We start from the raw sequence: 24335 nt of genomic DNA, 5'->3' as shown, positions 1-24335 counted from the left end.
CAATCACAGACGAATATATTTAGTTTGAAGAACGAGAGGGCTCTCTTTTGGCCAATGGCCGTGCCAATGGCACGCCAATGGCCAATAATCACTATGAAAGACTATTCACCAAAGAGTATATTGTAATCACGATTGTAATCCTTCGATGAATAAAATATCTCTAAGATGTACAGTAGATAATCTATGGATGTACCATGGATGTACCTAATCACTACCTACGTGCTATTCGTAAAACGTAGTGATTATATTCTCTTTGGCTATTCGCTGACTCTGACTCGGAACGACTCTGTGGCGCACAGACCATGCTGTGACGTCAATTGACAGATTCATTTATGAGCCTATTGTACTTTTTGGACTTTTACGAATTTGTGGCAATTTGTGTGTAATCGAATGATTTAAAAAGCTTTTAAGACAGTAAAAACACCCCTGAAGCCTTCCAGCATAATCGGTGAGTGAGAAAAAAATTATCTAGTTACTAGCGGCATACCATATTTAGTTGGCGAGTGACGTGATTCGATGATTGTTTACTACAAACTACAGAGGCAACGCCTCTCGTTTTCCCACAATTTCTCGCGCATTGTCTCGCAGTTCTCACGCGTAAACGCTCTCCTCGACCCGTTTGAGCCACTAACCACTATAGTTACTGTTAGATCGATGGTTGTACAGTTCCAACAGCACAACAGCCTGTGACTTGCACTTGGTAGATTTTCGGTGAATGTTCGTTTACAGCGATTCCTTTTACCGTAAAATATTTCCTGAATAATTATAAACCAGTTGTATTGATTAAAGTAACTTAAGGTGGTGCTCATTTTGTAAAGTGCTAGCATAAAATGGGATTAGTAGGATATTTGATCGCCTCCAGCGCTCAGAAGTCAGTGCCAACACTTCAGTAATGTTCTCAGCGATCGCATATCAACTGTCAACAACTTTTTTGAAGGAACAGAAGGTAAGGAATACAGTTTTTTTACTGTACAATATATGCCAATATTTTGTAGCTTAAGTTCCAACACCACATTAGTAATTTTTTGATGGTTTAGTAATTTATGTTCAAGGAATAAAAAGTGACAGCATCAAATAATCCAAACCCCTGAAAATAGCAAGTGTTACAAGAGTAACACATCTAATGTAATGGGGTTTCCAATAGGTACTCAATTTGAAATTGTTTTACTAGCAATAATTATGTAGTAACAGTGATACCATTGCTAAGTAACAATTGACTGAATAATATTCATTTTTATTAGTTTGATTAATTTATTAAGCAAATATTTCAGAAATGAAAAATAAAAGTTGATTGTTATTTTTTCAATAATATTTATTTGCATTTAAGTAGCTAAACAAAATTTTAAACAGATCATGTACTTAATACATTTTTAATTGAACATCTTAAAAATTTACTTAAACAATAAAACTAAAACTAAATCTAAAACCTTAAAAAAATATGATATTATAATTAAAATATAGATATTATTAAAAGGAGTCCCTTTAGGCAAGGTTCCGAAGATACTGGCAGCGTTCCCCCTTTGAATTGCTAGGCTAATTCTTTTTCCGAGGTAGCTGCCAGCTCTTCGGTCTCCTGTGAGGTCGACTAACCTTTTAAATTCACTTACCTGCTGTAAATTTACAAAATATTGGCCATCAATAATTTAACATGGCTAATATTCTTTATAAAAAAAAAACAAAAATAAGTTGGTCAATATGAAATAAAGTATTCTTAATTTTTTCGAGTCCCAAGTGTAGTAGTTTTTTCATGGTGGTCCCAACGGGCTATGAGACGGAATAGTAGAGAGTGCAGCTGTGTTGGCCCACACACTTGTACACTATAATATTATCTCCCATGCAGTATTTACCTAATATCTATGGAGATTGACAACTGTGTCTGAAATTCAATTCAATTCTCAATTATTGGCTTTTAGGTGTCACATATCGCCAGTGTCATGTTTATGGAGAAGGCAGCTGAAACTCAGTTGGAAGGACATTATTAGTATGGTTAATATAGTTAATATTAATAAATAGTTATTTTTAGGGTTCCGTACCTCAAAAGGAAAAACGAAACCCTTATAGGATAACTTGGTTCTCTGTCTGTCTGTCAAAAAACCTACAGGGTACTTCCCGTTGACCTAGAATCATGAAATTTGGCAGTTCCGAAGTAAGATAGCTATATCAAGTGGGGTACCTCATGAAAGGGCATCATCACCTGTGCATTCTGAAACAGATTTTTATTTATTTTTATGCATCATTGTTTTTGAATTATCATGTAAAATGTCAAAAAATACGACTGTAGTAGGGAACCCTCATTGCGCAAGCCTGACTCGTACTTGGCTGTTTTTTTTTAAATTACAATAAACGATGTCAAAAATTCTTAATATAAATTATGATTTGGTGACAATCGTCGTCAAAAAGTCCGTGGTTGCCCCAAAGTGGTGGCTGGGCCAAAGTGGTGGCTGGGCCAAAGTGGTGGCTGGGCCAAAGTGGTGGCTGGGCCAAAGGTGCCCATCAAACTAGCAGCATTGCCACGCTGAATAGTTAAATTATTCAATTGAATCACTAAATTTTATAGTTACCAGCATAAATGTATTATTTTTTTATGATAAGAATAGTCTGGCTTTAGTTTACATTTTTAAATGAAATGTTGTGATTTCAGCAAGCACCAATCATTATGTATATTATGCGTACAAAATGACTTCTCGCGCGCTATTTTAACTTTGTGTCAACTAGCTTATGCTCGCGACTTCGTCCGCGTGGACTACACAAATTTCAAACCCCCATTTCACCCCTTTAGGTGTTGAATTTTCAAAAATCCTTTCTTAGCGAATGTCTACGTCATAAAATAGCTCTGCATGCCAAATTTCAATCCAATTCCTCCAGTAGTTTGAGCTGTGCGTTGATAGATCGTCAGTCACCTTTTCCTTTTATGTATTTAGATTTAGTGTACAAAATGACTTTTCACGCGCCATTTTAACTTTATGTGTCAATTGTCATGTCAAAAGTACGATTTTAGTCCTTATTTTAAAGGTAAACCGTACTTTTGGCATGACAGTAGACCCATAGAGTTAAAATGGCGATTGAGAAGTTATTTTGTACAGTCTATATACTTATTTAGTACAGTCCAAAAGTGCATTGCCTCCAGTTTCACTTTTGCGCCAGTGTAACTAGAATGTATTTGTTGTTCCAATGAAATATGCAGCTGTTTTTGCTTGTAATTCTCATTGTTACATGTCTGCCAGGCATTAACTGTCATGCTATATGATTAATTAGAAATCCAAATGTACATAGCCTAACAGTTTAATGTCCTTATATAAGTATCTTCTTAAAACTTAAGATAAAGTTCAAAAACCTGACTACTTTAATCTACAAATATATAAAAGGAAAAGGTGACTGACTGATCGATCTACTAACGCACGGCTCAAACTACTGGACGGATCTAGCTGAAATTTGGCATACAGATAGCTATTATGACGTAGGCATCCGCTAAGAAAGGATTTTTGAAAATTCAAACCCTAACAGGGTGAAATAAAGGTTTGAAATTTGTGTAGTCCACGCGGACGAAGTCGCGAGCATAAGCTAGTGTAATATACTAGATGATGCCTGCGAGTTCGTCAGCCTTTGATTTTCCGGGATAAAAATTTGTCTATTTCAATTTCTGGGACGTAAGCTACCTTTGTACAAAACTTCATATAAATCAGTTAAACCGATGGGCCTTTAATACCTTTAATTGATTTTCCGGAGTAAAAAATATCCTATGCACCGCCCACGGGATTTAAGCTAACTCTGTACGTCATATAGTAAGGTCATAAATTAGATTAGATTGGTTACCAGGGAGCTCTGAAACAGCTTAGCTTAATAATTAGTTACTTAGGCAACTTGAATCGTTTTAACTATGACAAAATCTATACAAATCATTACACATTTGTCACAAAGGTACACGGCAGTGCCGTGTTTCCGGTTATTATAATTAATTATCTCATTATCATACAAATCCCCCGATTATTGCAATAGACGATTGTTTTAATAGTGCTGTAATTTGTCTCGCGAATGATTCACTACAGTGAGTCAAATCTACGCAAGGTCAGTGATAAGAATAACTTTGAACTGTGACTGAATCACAGAATTGAAGAATAAGTCACGCAAATTGCTATTGCGTTGGAAAAATATACCGTCGGCAAAAAAATTTTTTTTTAGAATAATTATATATTATAATAATTTATAAACCTATCAGTTATTACTTATTTTTGATATGTATATATTAGTTTTATCATAATTTCCTTTTAAAATACTTTATATTAAGTAGTAAATATTTGTGTACCTTTGTATTTAATGAGTACACTCTCTGTGACCTTGGTTTAATTTTGAAGTAGTTGTAACATTTCAATTCAAATTTGCTTCGAAATAACCACGTCTTGGGTGTCAGAGGCATTTTTAAGCGATTGAGTGATATTCTGAAGTAATATTTTTGAATTCTCCTTCTCTTTTGTAAAATAATTATCTACTTTAATAATAATCTCACGGGCACGACTATAAATTATTTTCCTACTCATATTTAACCCAAAAAGGAAACAACAACTAAAAAAAATTAACAAAAAACTTAACAACAATAACAAACAAAATGTGTGAATTTGCAATTATTCAATACACAATACGCGTACTCTACCAACAGTTTTGTCAACGGTACTGGTTGATCGACACTTCAGTCTAGTGCTGAGGTCACTATAATGGCGGCCACGCGCATTAGCAATTTGCAGGACTTATACTAGACTTACCAGTTAGGTAGTAGTAGACTATTTAATATATTAAATTAAGATCTGAGAATTCGGTGAAAGTCGGACGGACGGAGGCAAAAGTAATTCTCGTAGGCACCCTATACGGATACGGAACCCTAATAAGGGTTTTTACAGCACTCCTCAAATGCATAGGTTTATATTAGGTGCTACACTATCATGGTGGAGTTTAAATGAATCCTAGATAACAGTAATGGGTATTGATGAACGTCACACGCTAAATAGGTTTAAACCATACAAATGCATTAGACAGAGAGAAGTAATGACTAGTGAGGAATGCAGGCCGTTATCAATCGCTGTTATCTGTTACCTACCTTTAGGGTTCCGTACCCGAAAGGTGCAAACGGAACCCTCCCTCTCTCCCTTCTTCCTCCCTGGATGGGCCTATGTACCATTCGTCAAAAGTAATGCTCTGTAGAGTTGCTTGATCTCTTCCACCCTCCCCTTTACTACAACCGCACCGCACGCCACCGCAAAAATTCCAACCTCCACCACATGGGTATCTGGAGCACTTCGACCGCCCGTTGTGCCAGATCCTATTTTCCACACACATGCAAACTGTGGAATCTACTCCCATACGCGGTGTTCCCTTTAGATTACAACATGGGGTTGTTCAAGGGGCGGACCAACAAATTCCTGAAAGGCCGGCAACGCATCGGCGGTTCCTCTGGTGCTGCAAATGTTCATGGGCGGCGGTAATCACTTAACATCAGGTGACCCGCCTGCTTGTTTGCTCGCTAACTCTATAAAAAAATGTTTCCACACATTAATAGTATGATGGAAACGCACAGAAACTCCATTAAAGGATATCACGTTTTTTCTAAACTAGTAAATAAGGAAAATTTGAAAAGGCTAATTTTGAAAAAAATAATCTACTTCATCGTTATTAAATCCTATTAATTTTTTTCAGATAAATTAGATAAGTAATTATTTTTCCTTATAACTTTCTACTTCCTAATGACTTCCTGTGTTTATCTAAATATATAAAAGGAAAAGGTGACTGACTGACTGTCCAATCTATCAACGCACAACTGAAACTACTGGACGGCGGATTGGGCTGAAGACATGCAGATAGCTATTATGACGTAGGCATCCGCTAAGAAGGGATTTTTTAAACTTCAATCCTTAAGGGAGTAAAATTGGGGGTTGAAGATTAATGAAATCCACGCGGACGAAGTCGCGAACATAAGCTAGTTAATTATATTCAGTTTGAGCCATAGTGAAGGCATAATGTGATGGCACATTGCAACGATTTTGGATTGATGGACATACCGGTAACAAATTCCTAAAAAGGCGGCAACGCATCGGCGGTTCCTCTAGTGCTGCAAATGTTCATGGGCGGCGGTAATCACTTAACATCAGGTGACCCGCCTGCTCGTTTACTCGCTATCTCTATTTAAAAAAAAAACAACAGCCTATGATCGCTATTTTAGCATTTTTATCGCGATCAAAACCTTTGCTGCTGTTTCCCTATCCGGAACGACCTTTGGAAACAATGCTACCTACCGGTATCAACATAATCCTTTGTACTCATCACTTCAGTATTGCTGGCACAGTTTCACCGACAACTACCCATTGAGATAATGTGCAGAATGACAAATGCGTTAACTGTTGGAACTATTAACTTTTGTACAAGGAATTTCGAACTTTATCGCAATGGTAGTAGAATTTAAAATAATTTTATCTCGTGTTGGTAGTATATGCCAGTTCTTTGTTGTTAGTAATTAGCATGGGAATTGGGCATGTCTGATGCCTGATGCGGATGACTATGGTGTGACTAATATTCATTAAGCTTCAATAGACGTGCGAACTTAAAACTGTTATAACTCAGCCATTAAACAGCTGATGTGCATTCGATTTGCCCAGCAAATCAATGCGATTGAAAGAAGGAAGGAATTTTCCATTTAGAATTTTTGTCCGATCAATGTTTCATAATCTACCACGCCGGCCAAGTGCGGATTGGCAGACGTCACACACCTTTGAGAACATTATCGAGAATTCTCGGGCACGCAGATTTTCTTCCATCCAAAAATCCATCTTTCTGGGCAATTCAACACGTCCCAACTGCACATCACTAAGACACCGGCTGACGCAAGGGCGGATCCAAGGGGGGGGTCACGGGGGTCATGACCCCCCCCTGGGCTGCGTCCAGGACCTAGGTGGACCACTAATTAAAATTGTTAAACATAATGTTTTTTATATTTTTATATACCTAGATTTTATGTAAGTTCCTTCAATACTTAATCAATTTAATATAATATTTTGTATGATGGCAAAAACATTATGTTCTTGCGAACAAACGCATCCAAAATTTGAATTTTACCGCGCCACCGCTACCTTTCATCGAGATGTCACATTTCGTGTGTCGTTCTTCAATTATTGAAGAACATCACACGGCACTTGCCCAGGGCCCACGATCGATTGGGGCCCAGTAGTCCCTGCCAGATCACCAAACTATAACAGACCAACCGATATTTTAATACCCAAAAACATATTTATTTCGATAAAATCAACGGTCAAAAAAGCCATCTCAAACAAAGGACCGTAGAGATTGTTAAATAGTCTTATATCCGATCTTTATTGCCTTTACGCAAATGATAGAATATTTCATTCTTTTTCACACTTTTTAAAAAATTCCCGACAGTAAAAACCTCTAAAAGTAAAAAATAATATGTATTATATACCTATAATGTATTGGTCGGATTGGTCCTTTACGTTTATTATTTATAGTAAAGTTTTTATTATCCAAGCGCTCGTTGCATCTGGGGACCCCTAAAGATAATAGAACTATTCTTTATACAACAGATGACTTTATAGTTTTTAGTACAAAATTTTTGGCATTTATCTATATCGTAATACAATATTTCTGACATTTATCTTTTCTTTTTTGTAAATAATGTCATAAATTTTGCGCTCGCTTCGCTCGCACGTATGGTTCACTACGATTAAAAATCCCTTCCGAGATGCAAGCTATCACTGAGTAGTACCTACCTACCTACATTTGGCCGTGAAAAAGTACCTAACAAGATGATAGACAGACAGAAAATTTCGCGCTCGCTTCGCTCGCGCTTTTGCTCTGTATTAGTTGTTGCCCGCCCGCAACCTTGTCCGCATTGATTTAGGTTTTCAAAAAACCGTAGGAACTCTTTGATTTTCCGCATAAAAAGTGTATGCAGGTTTCCGGGACGAAAGCTTTCTCTGTGTAGTACCTGGTCAAAAAGATAGACCGTCAAATGGTAACAGATAAGTAGATAGACACGCTTTCTCATTTATAATATTAGTAGCTACCTTATGATTTTATTCGTAAATATATGAAAAATTTCGCGCTTTTACTTTATATTGGTTAATGCCCGCAACTTCGTCCACATAGATTTAGTTTTTTAAAATTTCCGTGAGAACCCTTTAATTTTCCAGGATAAAAAGCCGTTTCCGAGTGTAAACTATCTCTGAATAGTACCAAATTTTGATTTAGAATATGGACTTTGAAAAGGTAACAGATAGATAGAAACATTCGCATTTATAATACGTCTTGAACGTGACTTATCTGCTTTCTTTGCCTATTCCAAGAAAATAGTACCTACTCTGTTAAGATCATAGGGGCCCCGTTATTCTAATGTGCCCAGGGCCTCCAATAGGTTAAAGACGGCCCTGCGTGCGGGTGTGCGGGGCGTCCCCCCCCCAACCCCCGCTCGTCATACCCCGATTACCAACTCGACCTGTCGCAAGAGGTCGAGATGTTGTGACTTGACCACGACTATGTGACCCCCCCCTGGCACCAAAGCTGGATCCGCCCTTGGGCTGACGACGATGCCACGTGCCGCCGTACGTAATTTTTCATCGCGTAAAGCGCTGAACTAAACGCCCGGCGCCGCCGCCCGGCCCCGTCCGGCTGTTCGGCGCGTTTGGTGTGTCACGCCAACCGAATACTTTGACCGATAGTTGAGTCGCTGAAGTATCGGCGCCGTACGTTCAGCAGGTGTGTCGCTACCCTTATACATTATCATTATTATCATTTCGGAGATTCCCAGTGTCGCGCTCTCTATAGAAACCAGTTAACGCGTATAAAAAAGTGAAATTGGTTTGAACAGCGCTTATCAGCTGCTCGCGGCATAACAATCGCGGCTGGATCGTGCGAATATGTGCCTGTGTTTAAATATCTAGATTATTTGATACCTAGACAAAACGGAATCTCAAATTTTGACTTTCTCTGCTTTATTGTATTGTTTTAATGACCTCCGCGGCGCAGTGGTAACTGGTGAGTGCTGTTGTATTATAAATGGATCCGGATTCGATTCCCGGCATATAATAGCCAACGATAGCGAATCAAGTTAAGTTAACCCTTAAGTTGTTTTCGGTCTGAATAGATCGTGGATCTGCAGCACAGTTCACGACAGTTTTCTGGTGGGTGGCTTGGGCAGTGGCTAGGTACCACCCTACCGGCAAAGCCGTGCTGCCAAGTGATTTAGCGTTCCGGTACGATGCCGCGTAGAAAACAAATTGATATGGGTTTAATAAAAACTGCCATAGCTAAACTGGAAGAAGGTTAGCCCGCATCCATCTTAGATTGCGTCGTCACTTACCACCAGGTCAGATTGCAGTCAAGGGCTAACTTTGTATCCGAAAAAAAGTTCACGATAGTTAGGGAACTTCTAACAAAATGTCGAGGCTTCGACGTCACTGGCAGGCGTCAAATGTCAACATTTGACGCAAGTAGTTCTAAAGTACTTAGTCCTATTTTTCTTTGATTTTACGTCCCCATAGCGTAATATTGTACATATCGTCGATTCAGGGTCAAACTGAGTTCCCTCACTCTAGTTCACTCTGTCTACAGTCTTGACTCGCCTGAATAGATAGTTTGTAGTCGAAGTGAAAGTCAAATGATGTCATCCTCAATGTCGTCTATTTATGGTATCTATCCAAGGTATCTATGATATTAAACACGCACTACCTAGGTCCAGGGTTAGGCCTTGAAAATCGATATAATTCCAAGGTGATCCATACTTTCCCATTGTTATTTTATGGCAATTGGTATGGGTGACAAAAACCCGGTCAAGTGCGAGACAGTCTCGCGCACCGTGGGTTCCGTACTACATTTTTTCGTCATTCATCAAAATTCATCAAATTCAGTCATAATTCAAAAACTATTATGCATAAAACTAAATAAAAATCTGTTTTAGAATGTACAGGTAAAGCCATTTCATATGATACCCCACTTGATATAGTAATCGTACTTTAAAAGTTGAAAATACTAATTATTTGTTCAAAACACATTTTTTTTGTAATGTGACCACAAATTCACGGTTTTCAGATTTTTCCCCTAATGTCTGCTATAAGACCTACCTACCTGCCAAATTTCATAGTTCTAGGTCAACGGGAAGTACCTTGTAGGTTTCTTGACAGACAGACAACAAAGTGATCCTATTAGGGTTCCGTTTTTCCTTTTGAGGTACGGAACCCTAAAAAAGGTCCGGATCTGTCTGCATCTGTCAGGTAGTTTGGTAGACTGTGACAGATGTTCACTGACCTCATTATAAAGTCATAATGGTTGCCTTAGCAACAAGCCATCAACATGCTCATTGTATTAGATCCACATGTTTCCTTTTGAGTTGTCTCTAGTCTCAGACATCAGAAGTGGAATAGATGGATAGAACCATTGAATCAAATGTATAGAATTACTAGCTTATGCTCGCGACTTCGTCCGCGTGGACTACACAAATTTCAAACCCCTATTTCACTCCCTTAGGGGATGAATTTTCAAAAATCTTACAATAGCTATCTGCATGCCAAATTTCAGCCCGATCTGTCCAGTAGTTTGAGCAGTGCGTTGATAGATCAGTCAGTCACTTTTTCCTTTTATATATTTAGATTAGAATAGTTGTTCCGAACAACAAATGTTCCCTTTTTAGTTGTCTCCAAGTCTCAGACATCAGAAGTGGAATAGACGGATAGAACCATTGAATCAAATGTATAGAATGGTTGTTCCGACCAAAAATTGTGGTCCACAAAGCTGTTAAATCAATCACGACACTGGTACTGATTCTGATGGCAACTCAATTTTAGAGCATTCGCATCTTTTTGAAAGAAAGAAAGAAAAAGTGTTTATTTGGTGCCACAGTGAGTTTTTCTTATTACACTTAATAAGAAAAGAACAGATAAACTTAATTTAAGTCATATGTACATAATTTAAAACATGTAAACCTCGTGTCTTAATTCTTTTAATTTAAAATTCATTTCCCGACCTTTTTGAAATAGAAATAGAAAAAAGGTGATAATTATTACAAAAGTTCAACACATTAGCCGTAGCGGCGTTCAAATATTGTGGTACTAGCTGATGCCCGCGACTTCGTCTGCGTGGAATTAGGTTTTTAAAAATCCCGTGGGAAGTCTTTGATTTTCCGGGATAAAAAGTAGCCTATGTCACTCTCCAGGTCTTTATCTATACCCATGCAAAAAATCACGTCAATCCGTTGCACCGTTGCGACGTGATTGAAGGACAAACCAACAAATCAATAAACCAACAAACCAGCAAACAAACACACTTTCGCATTTACAATAAGGGTACTGATGTAGTATGTAGGTATTTTAGCAATATTAAAAAGAAATACATGTAGATACTCTAAAAACAAAACTTTTGTTTGGAACGCCCAGTCCAGTGCGTAGTATACATAGAGATCGTTGGATAGACTGTAATAAATATAAAGTTAGTTATGTTGCCTTCGATTACTATTTATCTTTATTGTGGCTTTTTATGTAAAACGAGTGTTTATCTAACTAATGCTTTAAATCTCTTAACACTTCAAAGTTTTATAGCTATTTTATCAATTCGTTGATTGATAATGCCAACATATTATTTAGCTAATATTTTTTTTCTAATATTATTCATAGATGAAACGCAGTAATGAATAAAAAAATATTGTGATTGATTCAGGGTGAGAGAGACTAAAAAAACCGGCCAAGTGCGAATCAGACTCGCGCACTGAGGGTTCCGTAGTACAATCGTATTTTTTGTGATTCTTCCAGTTGTATTCGCGGTGCCCCGCCACCATAACTATGTCGAAGAAGCCGGCGGCGCAGCCCACGCTGCACAAAGTGATCATGGTGGGGTCGGGCGGCGTCGGCAAGTCTGCGCTGACCCTGCAGTTCATGTACGACGAGTTCGTGGAAGACTACGAGCCCACGAAGGCGGACAGCTACAGGAAGAAGGTATGTTTCATTGCTGTGTGCAAGAAGCCGGCGGCGCAGCCCACGCTGCACAAAGTGATCATGGTGGGGTCGGGCGGCGTCGGCAAGTCTGCGCTGACCCTGCAGTTCATGTACGACGAGTTCGTGGAAGACTACGAGCCCACGAAGGCGGACAGCTACAGGAAGAAGGTATGTTTCATTGCTGTGTGCAAGAAGCCGGCGGCGCAGCCCACGCTGCACAAAGTGATCATGGTGGGGTCGGGCGGCGTCGGCAAGTCTGCGCTGACCCTGCAGTTCATGTACGACGAGTTCGTGGAAGACTACGAGCCCACGAAGGCGGACAGCTACAGGAAGAAGGTATGTTTCATTGCTGTGTGCAAGAAGCCGGCGGCGCAGCCCACGCTGCACAAAGTGATCATGGTGGGGTCGGGCGGCGTCGGCAAGTCTGCGCTGACCCTGCAGTTCATGTACGACGAGTTCGTGGAAGACTACGAGCCCACGAAGGCGGACAGCTACAGGAAGAAGGTATGTTTCATTGCTGTGTGCAAGAAGCCGGCGGCGCAGCCCACGCTGCACAAAGTGATCATGGTGGGGTCGGGCGGCGTCGGCAAGTCTGCGCTGACCCTGCAGTTCATGTACGACGAGTTCGTGGAAGACTACGAGCCCACGAAGGCGGACAGCTACAGGAAGAAGGTATGTTTCATTGCTGTGTGCAAGAAGCCGGCGGCGCAGCCCACGCTGCACAAAGTGATCATGGTGGGGTCGGGCGGCGTCGGCAAGTCTGCGCTGACCCTGCAGTTCATGTACGACGAGTTCGTGGAAGACTACGAGCCCACGAAGGCGGACAGCTACAGGAAGAAGGTATGTTTCATTGCTGTGTGCAAGAAGCCGGCGGCGCAGCCCACGCTGCACAAAGTGATCATGGTGGGGTCGGGCGGCGTCGGCAAGTCTGCGCTGACCCTGCAGTTCATGTACGACGAGTTCGTGGAAGACTACGAGCCCACGAAGGCGGACAGCTACAGGAAGAAGGTATGTTTCATTGCTGTGTGCAAGAAGCCGGCGGCGCAGCCCACGCTGCACAAAGTGATCATGGTGGGGTCGGGCGGCGTCGGCAAGTCTGCGCTGACCCTGCAGTTCATGTACGACGAGTTCGTGGAAGACTACGAGCCCACGAAGGCGGACAGCTACAGGAAGAAGGTATGTTTCATTGCTGTGTGCAAGAAGCCGGCGGCGCAGCCCACGCTGCACAAAGTGATCATGGTGGGGTCGGGCGGCGTCGGCAAGTCTGCGCTGACCCTGCAGTTCATGTACGACGAGTTCGTGGAAGACTACGAGCCCACGAAGGCGGACAGCTACAGGAAGAAGGTATGTTTCATTGCTGTGTGCAAGAAGCCGGCGGCGCAGCCCACGCTGCACAAAGTGATCATGGTGGGGTCGGGCGGCGTCGGCAAGTCTGCGCTGACCCTGCAGTTCATGTACGACGAGTTCGTGGAAGACTACGAGCCCACGAAGGCGGACAGCTACAGGAAGAAGGTATGTTTCATTGCTGTGTGCAAGAAGCCGGCGGCGCAGCCCACGCTGCACAAAGTGATCATGGTGGGGTCGGGCGGCGTCGGCAAGTCTGCGCTGACCCTGCAGTTCATGTACGACGAGTTCGTGGAAGACTACGAGCCCACGAAGGCGGACAGCTACAGGAAGAAGGTATGTTTCATTGCTGTGTGCAAGAAGCCGGCGGCGCAGCCCACGCTGCACAAAGTGATCATGGTGGGGTCGGGCGGCGTCGGCAAGTCTGTGCTGACCCTACCTTCCATTATGGCCGCCTTCTTAACACATTCTAACATAAAATCATCTCATGTGTTGTTTCGCAACGTACAATACAAGTGGTAAATCGATAAGTGTAAACAGTTGCAATCAGTAAGTGATACGCGCAATGCGGCCTCGAGCGTCTCCGTTATCTGTCATCTGATACTGACAGTATTGTGGACGCCTGTAAGAGCTACTGTCAACTTGTAAGCCATACGATTAGAATTACCCATTGAAATGTATAGTACGCGACAGGTCGAAATGGTAATCAGGGAGGGAAATTGTGGTACTGCGGGACGTACCCCCCGCCTCATACCCCGATGGTCATCTCCAGCTGTCGCGGACTATAGATAAAGGTTTTTGATGCGCAATAGCTGACGGATTCGTGTCATCATATCTGCAAAACATTTTCGTGAACGGCAGAAACACATTCGTGATTTCTTACCAATTATAATCTAAAACGAAGAGTGAATAGGCATGCGTGTAAAAATCCCGTGGGAACTCTTTGATTTTCCGGGATAAAAAGTAGCCTATGTCACTCTCCAGGTCTTTATCTATACTCATGCAAAAAAACACGTCAATCCGTTGCACCGTTGCGACATGATTGAAGGACAAACCAACAAACAAACACACTTTCGCATTTATAATAAGGGTGCTGATTTCAGGTGGTGTTAGATGGCGAGGAAGTTCAAATAGATATCCTGGATACGGCGGGTCAAGAGGACTACGCGGCCATCCGGGACAACTACTTCCGCTCCGGGGAGGGCTTCCTCTGTGTGTTCTCTATCACGGAGCCCGAGAGCTTCGATGCCACGCAAGAATTCAGGTATCATCATGATCAACCCATAGCTGGCTCCCTGCAGACACGGGTCTCCTCTCATAGTGGGAAGGGCTTGGCCATGTGCAGATTGTTAGACTTCACACAACGTTAATGTTCTCACTTCTCGCGAGAACATTATGGAGAACTCTTAGGCATGCAGGTTTCCTCACGATGTTTTCCTTCACCGTTAAAGAAAGTGATATTTTTCAAAACGCACATTACTCCGAAAAGTTAGAGGTGCGTGCACGGAATCGAACCCCCGATATCTCGAATGGGAGGCGGACGTCGCGCGTTGTATTCACCAGACTATCACGACTTTTTTATATTCTGGTACCTATATGTCAGCGTCGTTTGAATATTTTATTAATGAGCTGACTCGATCTGGCTCTTGTTTGATATCTACACTTTACCCAGTAAATTCAGTGTTAAAGCAGATTGCTTCTAGACTCAGCCCCGATTCGTACTTGGCGGGTTTTTTACTCTTCGTTCCCTCTTCCAGAGAACAGATCCTACGCGTGAAGAACGACGAGAACATTCCATTCCTCCTGGTGGGGAACAAGTCGGATTTGGGGGACAAGCGGCGCGTGCCGCTCGACGCGTGCCGCGAGCGTGCCGCGCACTGGCAGGTGCCCTACGTGGAGACCTCCGCCAAGACGAGGGACAACGTCGACAAGGTAACCTCATACCTATATCCATTATAACATTTACAGCATACACCTATAGTACGCGAAAGGTAGAGCTGGCAAGCGGGGTGAGAACGCCTCGCCCACTCGCACAGCCCCCAGGCTAACCAGGCGGGTGATAGCGCGGGTGTCGTGTGCGGGGCATCCCCTCGCCTCATACCCCAACCCCAAAAAAAAATGGAAGGTCTAGAAAGCCACCAAACGGTCGTTTGATTTCAAAACCTATACGGCCACAACTGAAGTTATTCCATTAAAAATTTAACCTTAATAGTTTGCGTTTTGGCACCGAATGAATAAAAATGGCTGAATATTTTTTCGAATGACCGCTTGTGAGTTGTGATCGTCTGGAGTCTAGCACTCTAGCCACTTCCTGACACTTGGAACTGAACTTTTGCTGTCAAAAATGTGGGAAAATATTAAGAATTCTCGATTGCATCCAGACGCCAGACACGATATTGTTTTATTACGAATAGGACAGTTGAACCAATCAACTAAAAAAATAAGATTAAAATCTAAACAAAAATAATATCTCACACACAAAATTAACTTAACCTATTTCACGTAGTTTCACGGGCTTTTGCACAGCTCTGCTTGGCTGTCTTGGCTTAAAACCTGTCTGCTCACTTCCAGCCAGGCAGCGCTATGCTTCACATTCTTTTCTTGTAGCGTTAGGCGCAGCGCACACTGACCGAGCTGAGGCGGCGTCTTGATAACAACTTTTTAAAGCTTTATAGTCTGTACAAAATGACGTTTCACGCGCCATTTTAACTCTATGGGTTCTGCGCGATTGCGGTAGAATGACAGCTACAATGTCACTATGCAATCACCTAATTGGTTGACGCTCGTTCGCTATTGGTTACAATACAATGCATTGTTGCAACAAGAACCGCACAAAAGCCAATCAGAACAATTGAGATTGTAATAATGATTGATGCAGGTTTTACGAAATCGACCTACGGTTCACTTTTAAAATAAGGACTAAAATCGTACTTATGACATGACAATTGATACATAAAATTAATATGGCGCGTGAAAGTCACTTTGTACGCATAATATTTACTTTGACATAAAAGTGGTTTGTGGCAAGCCACCGTATTTCGTTTTCAGTGTACGAATTTCAACGGTATGTCAAAGTGTATAAAACTGAGTTTGTTGTAATCAAAATGGCTCGGTTTTGCTTCACTCCGTCTGTTTGCGTTGACCCTTAAGATTGACAAAAGTCACGCAACATTTGAATACTGAAAAAAATTAAAAGCCCTGCTCCCTAGCACTTGGGTGCAATAAAATCATTACTTCGGTGCAATTTGGCAACTATCACAGAGTTTGCTCTGACGGCAATTAATGTGATAATTGTTTGGTAATAATTTATGATTATCGCGATATTATGGTGCTGGGGAGTATTTTTTTGTAACCAAAATCCAAATTGAAATTATTAAACTTACAAAATAATGTGTTCAAATTTACACTATGTAGGTAATTCGTTGACTTTGCCCACAAATTAAGGTGATGGTTCCTTGCGAGATTTGTTTATATGTTAGCTTGTCGGGTCGCCGGTGTGTTTCCTGTGTTGTCGGGCGCTGATGCTACTTTTGTTTGTCAAGGTGTTCTTTGACCTGATGCGCGAGATCCGCTCGCGCAAGTCGGACGACAGTCGCGCGACTAACGGCGACGTGAAGAGGAAGCCGCGCAGGAAAATCAAATGCGCCATTTTGTAGGTCCCGACGCGACTGTCGCGGAGTGTGCGCGCTCTGACGGGACCTCGGCAGTGTTACGGTCTAAAGGACTCCGCTAGTGCTTAGTGCGGTTAGTGCGGCTAGTGCGGACGCCGTGTCGTGTTGTGTCTGTGCGATTACGAGTCTATTTTCATTGGCGACGCAACTGTGCGAGGAGTTATGTGTTGAACGGTCTAATATGAACTTTATTTTGTAAAAAATAAGATGCATATTTCAATAGTAGTTTTTATTGTATGCGCTATTCGGTAACATAATATGAGATGTTATCTTTCAATGTACCAGTGACTTTGGAGTATCATGAAATTGAATACATATAAAAGATAGTCGATATTACCTATATATAAAAGTCGGGTACTTTGACATTTTGCATAATAGATAATATTTCGGGAACTCTGCGTGGGGCAAAATAAGTAAAGTAAATAAATTCTACACAAATAAAATTAACTTGTGTAGCATGAATTTTATTTTTTACAAAATAAAACCTGACTACAAACTTAAGAAAAAAGATAGATGGATCACTCGCGAATAAATGTGTCTTAATTGCAAACATCAACTTATTTTTTAAATCGTTTTCTGTAGATTTTAATTCTTGTCTGCTTGTTTGTTTTTCTTTAAGTCATTTACATTATACGTCGTGGCCAATGAAAGTAGACTGATAATCTCGATTTCTGATTCAACGTTGCGTGGAGTTTGTCACAGTGTGTGGCTGGCACTGATATTGTCTAGTATTAACTGTGGAGCAGTAAGGCTATGTAATGTGTCACTATTCGCCCTGTATGGTGCTGGTGTTACGCTGGAATACTGTTCATGATGACAATCTTTACGATTTTGTCAAAATTACAAAAACCGTTTTTATATTTGAGACTCGTTTAAAATAGAAAGCATCATTTCAGTAATGTGATTACTGCATTGCATTTTTATAAGAAGTGCTTATAATGTCAGGAACCCTTAGCTTAAGACTAGCAGCACTTTGGATGCGTTTTCGTACGAATTGATTCGTGCGAACACGTACGAACAAACGCGAACTTCCAAGTACTATGAGAGAGCGCTGACTGGGTGTAAATACGATTTACGTGCACCCAGTCTACGTGCTCCCGTAGTGTTCGGAAGATCGAGATTTTTCGTACGTGTTCGCACGAGTCAAATTCGTACGAAAACGCGATATAAGGGTATATCATGAACAGAATTCTATCAATAAATTATTTTGTTATTAATAAAGCATCGCGCTTGCATGTTATTTTTATATTTCGGATTCGCAGTGTTCATGTCGCAAGATAAGTTTTAGAGTAATACACGGCTAATAGAAAATGATCTCCTTTTAATAAAATCTACTTATAAATAAAATTTTGTAAAGGAGCTCAATATTGCATGATATTGCTGAAACTTGTATATTTAATAGATTTAAGGAAAAAGAACGACAGAGCTCTGGCAAACTCTCTTTAGGAAAATAATTCTGAACTGAAGTTAATTTTGAGTTTGAACAAATTTATTAAGACCAAGCCAGTTGTACGTAATTTCAACATGGCCTGTTTTCAATGAGGGTTTTCAGAAATGTCGGATACGAGGTGGCATCACTGAGACGTCAGGTCCAGGCGCTAAAACCGTTTGACGTATGTATAATGTTCTGACATCGGTGGTATAAATTTTATTAGAAGCCGTCACTGGCTTTTGGCAGTTAAAGACTGGCGTTTTGTCTATCTTTTTCCTATTAGTCTGCGGTGATATAATGAAGTTTTAACGTGATTTTCTATTAGTAGCGATTTCTACTATATGTAAAGTTTGAATTAAGAATCACACATTATTCTAAGCTGATTGCATATCTAGTTACATAAATACTGAATAAGTTTGCGCGACGTAAGGCGCGTGCTATAAAATAAAATATCTGCATTCAGCTTTATTCCTCGAATACGATATCGAAATGCCAAGCAAATTACGTGTTTAAGTCGCAAACAAACATTTTAAGATAGTTTTCTATATTTATTTTAGAATTTAAGTGCTAAATAAATGTGTTGTGCGGAAATGTATGGATTTTAGTGTTCATAGAAATGGTCCTTCGAACCGGATAAACTTTCGTAAATTGGATTTTCAAATTGTTTAAGCTAAAATACGACCTCTCGTGCAGCGTTTTCGCAATAGGAAGTTCCGGGCTCGAATCCCGGTAGAGCCAGCTTTAGAGATATTTTCTTATCTGGCGCCGAACGATTTGCCCGGATATATTGCTATACCTTTCATAATACTCCCTGCAGAAAAGGATGGCACTTGATTTAGACCTGTCATTTTAGACTAGCCACATTGAATCAAAAAAGTTTATCCTGGTTTATTCCGGTTTTTATAAATACTAACTGCTGTGTAAGTGAAAGAACTGCTCACGGAATGATTATAAATTAATTATTTTAAATTTTTTCGCTTTATTTTTCGAATTTAGTCTCCAAAAGTATCTCTAATTTTATTTAGTTTCAAGCATAACACGTAACATCGCTTACGACTATAGTATAGATTCTAATGAATGTTGTAAATGTACAATTTGTATGTTAAGTGATTTTGAAACCTATTGCGTAGTAGCTAGAGTAATAAATCGAGTGCGACTTTTCTATAAAGCATATACAGACGTGCCGACAGGTTTCAATAATAAAAAAATATTTAAGGTCTATTGAAAAAAAGAAGTTTTTGTGGTGAGAGAAAATGTTAGTCGACCATATTTCAGTCTGTCGTTTGCAGTAAGTTTTTGCCTCCAGTCGAGTTAACAAGACAAACCATAAAAGGCCATGCATACGTGTGAATAAGACGGCAGCCGACCTAAGTTGGATTGTCTGTATATGCTTTAACAAATTAATAATAAGCTGTTGCGCCGATTCTATGTACAGTTTGGCATACGTAAATGATCAGAATATCGATTTCATTCCACGATTTCTGAAGCTCTTTACACACAACCGTGCAATAGCTAGCTGGCCCTTATTCTGGCATAACTGTAAATTTCAGATTAAAAAACTGGTCAAGTGATCAGCACATGCATAAGTCAGGGTTCCGTATAGTCGCTAGAAACTTTGACCAGTCATTATTTAGTAAAAGTTAGTTTTCCCCCCAAAAAAAGAAACCTCAAAATGATTTTAAACTACCTACTCACGTTTTACTCGAGGGCGTAACCCAAAAATTATTTTTAGCTCTCGCTTTCATGTTTTACTCATAGGTTTTACGCTGATTTTTTTATCAAAATTTAAATTCTTTCACTTACAGAATTATGTACCTGTGATGAATTTCAACCTGACAGCTTTTATAGTTTATTTTGAAAATGGCTGTGATACAAACATATAGATAAACTGAATGAAACTAAAAAAGGTTCCTTATTATTTATTGTATATTATTACGGAACCCTAAAAATTGACATCGGAGTTATAGTACGCGGTTGTGTGGAAGACTGTATTCGAATCATGCATCAAAGCTAGTTGATAAATTTTTGTACGACATAATAAAATTTTACAGGACGCGGCCAAAAATGATGAACATCGATCTTTAGAAGGAGATAGCAGATTTGTAGAGCACTGTCTCGGTCGTTTAGTTCGACAAAACGTCATATGGGTATGAGTGACAGAGACAACGCTTTACAAAGCTGAAATGTCATTCTAATGAGCCTCAACAGCTCAACAGGTAAAGGAGTGGGCTGAAAACCGAAAGGTCGACGGTTCAAACCCCGCCCGTTCCACTATTGTCGTACCTACTCCTAGCACAAGCTTTACGCTTAGTTGGGGGGGAAAGGGGAATATTAGACATTTAACATGGCTAATATTCTTAAAAAAAAAAGGCCGATGTTCATTACTTTCGGCCGCTTACTGTAGCTATTTTACTACAGGAGTAACGTTTAACTGGGTAGGTTCCCGCGGTAGTGAAGCGGTGCGGGAGGGCTTGATGACGTGACGCGAGAGCTCAGTGATTCGTCAACTTGTGACAGCTGTCACCCTCCCGCACCGCTCCCCTACCGCAGGAGCCTCCTCAGATATGCGCTATATCTATATACTATAATCACAAAATGCAATATTTTCTATTTTCTTTATAAGTGATATAAATATTGCTGCAATGTACGCGAATTGTACGCTTTTTTGTCTATTTTCCGGCTTTTATTTATTCTCAACTAGCTGATGCCCGCGACTTCGTCTGCATGGATTTAGGTTTTTAAAAATCACGTGGGGACTCTTTGGTTTTCCGGGATAATAAATCTAGCCTATGTCACTCTGCAAGTCTAAATATACCCATGCAAAAAAATTATCCCGGGAAATCAAACACTCTACAGATCCCTAACTATATCCATGCAAAAAAATTATCCCGGGAAATCAAACACTCTACAGATCCCTAACTATATCCATGCAAAAAAATTATCCCGGGAAATCAAACACTCTACAGATCCCTAACTATATCCATGCAAAAAAATCATGTCAATCCGTTGTTCCGTTGCGACGTGATTGAAAGACCAATCAACAAATAAGCACACTCTCGCATTTGTAATATTAGTAGTGATACAGTGTTTATAACCAATGAAATAAAAACTCCGAAGGGGGTAACTCATAAAACTGCCAAAAGTACTAAAATAATGCAAAAGATTTCGTTAAATCGTAATATAGAAAAAACTTGTATAGAAAGTTACAGAACTAAGTATGTATAATATATAAGTATATCTCAAAACATATGACATAATTTATGAAATAGTTGTAATATGGTGGTGCGTCGTATATAGATAACTACATATTATTATACTGGCCAGTCTAAGGCTGCAGACACACTGTAGTGTTGTTAATGTAAGCACATAAACGCAGACCTTTGCGGTTCCCGTATTAAGAACACCATTTCTGTTAATTATTTAGAGTTCCATGGTTACAACGCAAACTAGTGCGACCAAAACTCGCCATAACAGACTGTGCACCTCTTCTTATAAATTCTACGACCCATATCGCCTTCTGTCGCTTTACAACACAACACTCCACAACACAATAGTGTGTATGCACCTTTACGAGGCAGAAACATACTTAAAACACGCAGTTCTATGCCAAGCGAAATCATTTTATTAGTATTTTCTGTAACCAGATTCCAGAATCACTCTACAAATGTACACCGCGACATCATGTCTCATCGAGTCGAGAATCAAAATCGCTTGTTATAAGTATGTTCCCACCTTAAACGTGCTGTGCTTTTGTCCATAACTATTAAATTAATGTTGCTCAATGTCTCTTCACATTTCATAATAGTAGCCTTCTGTAATCCAGCTATAAATAATAATTACAAATTGTGTATAGTCCATACAAAATGACTCCTCACGCGCCATTTTAACTCTATGGGTCAACTCATGTCAAAAGTACGGTTTACCTTTAAAATAAGGACTAAAATTGTACTTTTGACATGAAATTTGACACAAAGTTAAAATGGGCGTTAGGAGTTTAATTTTAAGCGTTATAAAGCCTGGTATCCAATATTAAAAACGCTTAAGTTTCTATTCAGGCGGACCACACCGTACCACCGCGACAACGAGTCGTATTAGAAAAAATATACGACTGCCCTGCCAATAAACTAACCAAAAAGTTAAAAATTCAACATTTGAATAATGATGCCATACAGCCGCCATTTTTTTTTTCAAAAAACTTATAACCAGTGTTACTCGAGATGATGTAAGGATTCTAACGATACTCCAAACATCCAAATTTGTCCTAGCATTTAGAAGTAATGGTGGAATAAAGAAACTCACATACATGAACCCTGAAAGCATTAATGTACACTCAATTTTTTTGGGCAGTCGTGTAAAAGTGTCGCCGGGCAGTGATTGTGTGTGAATGGTCTCGACGTGTTTTCAACTGCAAAATTGTGTTAGGTGTGAATAGAACTACGTGTTTAATTAATGTCTTGTAGACCTAATGACATTTTTGCCGCTGTAAATTGTAATGTGCTTGTAGTAAGGGCCTATACATAATATAAAGGTGTTGTGGTCCGATTGAATGGACACTAATGCGAAATCGGTCGGAGGTCAATCTAGATGCAGCATTACGATCGCATCGCTAGATATCCTATACACATATAATAATGTAATTAGATATATCGTCTAAGTGTCTGTATGTATGTACGCAATGTATATCAGCTCCCACGGATAAAAGTTAATAATGAAATGAAAAGACAAGCAAAAATTATACTGATTTGCAAAATGATCGTGTCTTATTTACTACCACTTCAAACTAGGTATAGGTGTATCGCTTGACTGAGATGGCTTGTGGGGTGCGGGTTTTGGGAGAGAGACAGCGACATGAAGAGGAGATTCAGGGTGAGATCTATAGAGCGCACTCTGACTTTGCTCAGACTTAATGAGACAGATTTATGTGAGAGATATAGCTTTGTCTCGTTTTAACTGTCTTAAGTCTAAGCAAAGTCAGAGTGCGCTCTATAGATCTCACCCTTAGAGCCTTGATTTTTACGTGAATAGGTAGCCAAATCTGCGACTTTTAAAAACAAACATCAAAACGCTTGCTTAGTATGGGAGCTTTGTATGAAATATGTGACGTCATTTAAACATTTGATGTACTTTTTAAGTTAAATCGAGAATTTAAAATGGCTAGCAAACTTTAACAGCGGACCCGGATGTAAGAATTTTGAAAGACTGATAATCCCTAAGAAATAATTTATTTTTGACATATACATCATCCCAATAGTCACTCTCCCGCAACCTGCGCATGAACTCTGTGTAGGTTCTCAATCAAATTATAACTGGACATATAGTCCATAAAAGATGACTCCTCACGCGCCATTTTAACTCTATGGGTCAACTGTCATGTCAAAAGTACGGTTCACCTTTAAAATAAGGGCAAAAATCGTACTTTTGACATGAAATTTGACACAAAAAGTTGATTTGGCGCGTGAGGAGTTAAATTTTACGCGTTATAGATGAATGTAGGTGTAGTAGTACTGACCCATAGAGTTAAAATGGCGCGTGAAAAGTCATATTGTACGGACTATAATTAATTGACTTTTGTTGATGGTGTGGGTTGACAGGCGTTCTTGACGCTGATCCGCGCGATGTCGGCGCAGAAGCGCGGCCAGCCGGCTCCTGACGATGCAGCAGACGACGCCAACAAATGCAAGATCCCCTGCTGTGCGATTGCGTAACTTGTGCTTAACGGCCTAGAGTTGAAATTGCTACAGCAATGGCCAATGGGACTGGTTGTTACTAGTCCCATATGATTACAACTTTAGACGAATATACCTATGTAGAGATATTTTTAAGTTTAACGGTTGTTTTACGCTGGAGCACAACATGCGTCATGCTACAAATGGAAACATTAATTTTGCAGCATGCGTCAGTCTATTTTTA

At 40.1% G+C, this 24335-nt stretch overlaps 1 protein-coding gene across 1 annotated transcript; it reads left to right on the top strand.

Moving 5' to 3' along the window:
• The first annotated feature begins 529 nt into the window (after positions 1–529).
• Rala (Ras-like protein A) lies at positions 530–21390 on the top strand. The gene is made up of 5 exons (XM_034976539.2): positions 530–946; positions 11796–11978; positions 14426–14586; positions 15080–15254; positions 16865–21390. The coding sequence occupies exons 1-5, from the start codon at positions 893–895 to the stop codon at positions 16976–16978; spliced, it is 687 nt and encodes a 228-aa protein (XP_034832430.1). The 5' UTR covers positions 530–892; the 3' UTR covers positions 16979–21390.
• Positions 21391–24335: the final 2945 nt, after the last annotated feature.

This window comes from Maniola hyperantus, chromosome 15, assembly GCF_902806685.2.
Source record: "Maniola hyperantus chromosome 15, iAphHyp1.2, whole genome shotgun sequence".
In the NCBI taxonomy this organism is placed as follows: Eukaryota; Metazoa; Arthropoda; class Insecta; order Lepidoptera; family Nymphalidae; genus Maniola; species Maniola hyperantus.
The sequence above is the reverse complement of the archived record's forward strand: the minus strand, read 5'-3'. Positions and strand labels throughout refer to the sequence as shown.

Coding starts and splice junctions, on each gene's coding strand:
- Rala (XM_034976539.2), top strand. CDS start 893: ATGTTCTCAGCGATCGCATATCAACTGTCAACAACTTTTTTGAAGGAA. Junction 11,979..14,425: donor CGGACAGCTACAGGAAGAAG/GTATGTTTCATT, acceptor TGCTGATTTCAG/GTGGTGTTAGATGGCGAGGA. Junction 14,587..15,079: donor GATGCCACGCAAGAATTCAG/GTATCATCATGA, acceptor TCCCTCTTCCAG/AGAACAGATCCTACGCGTGA.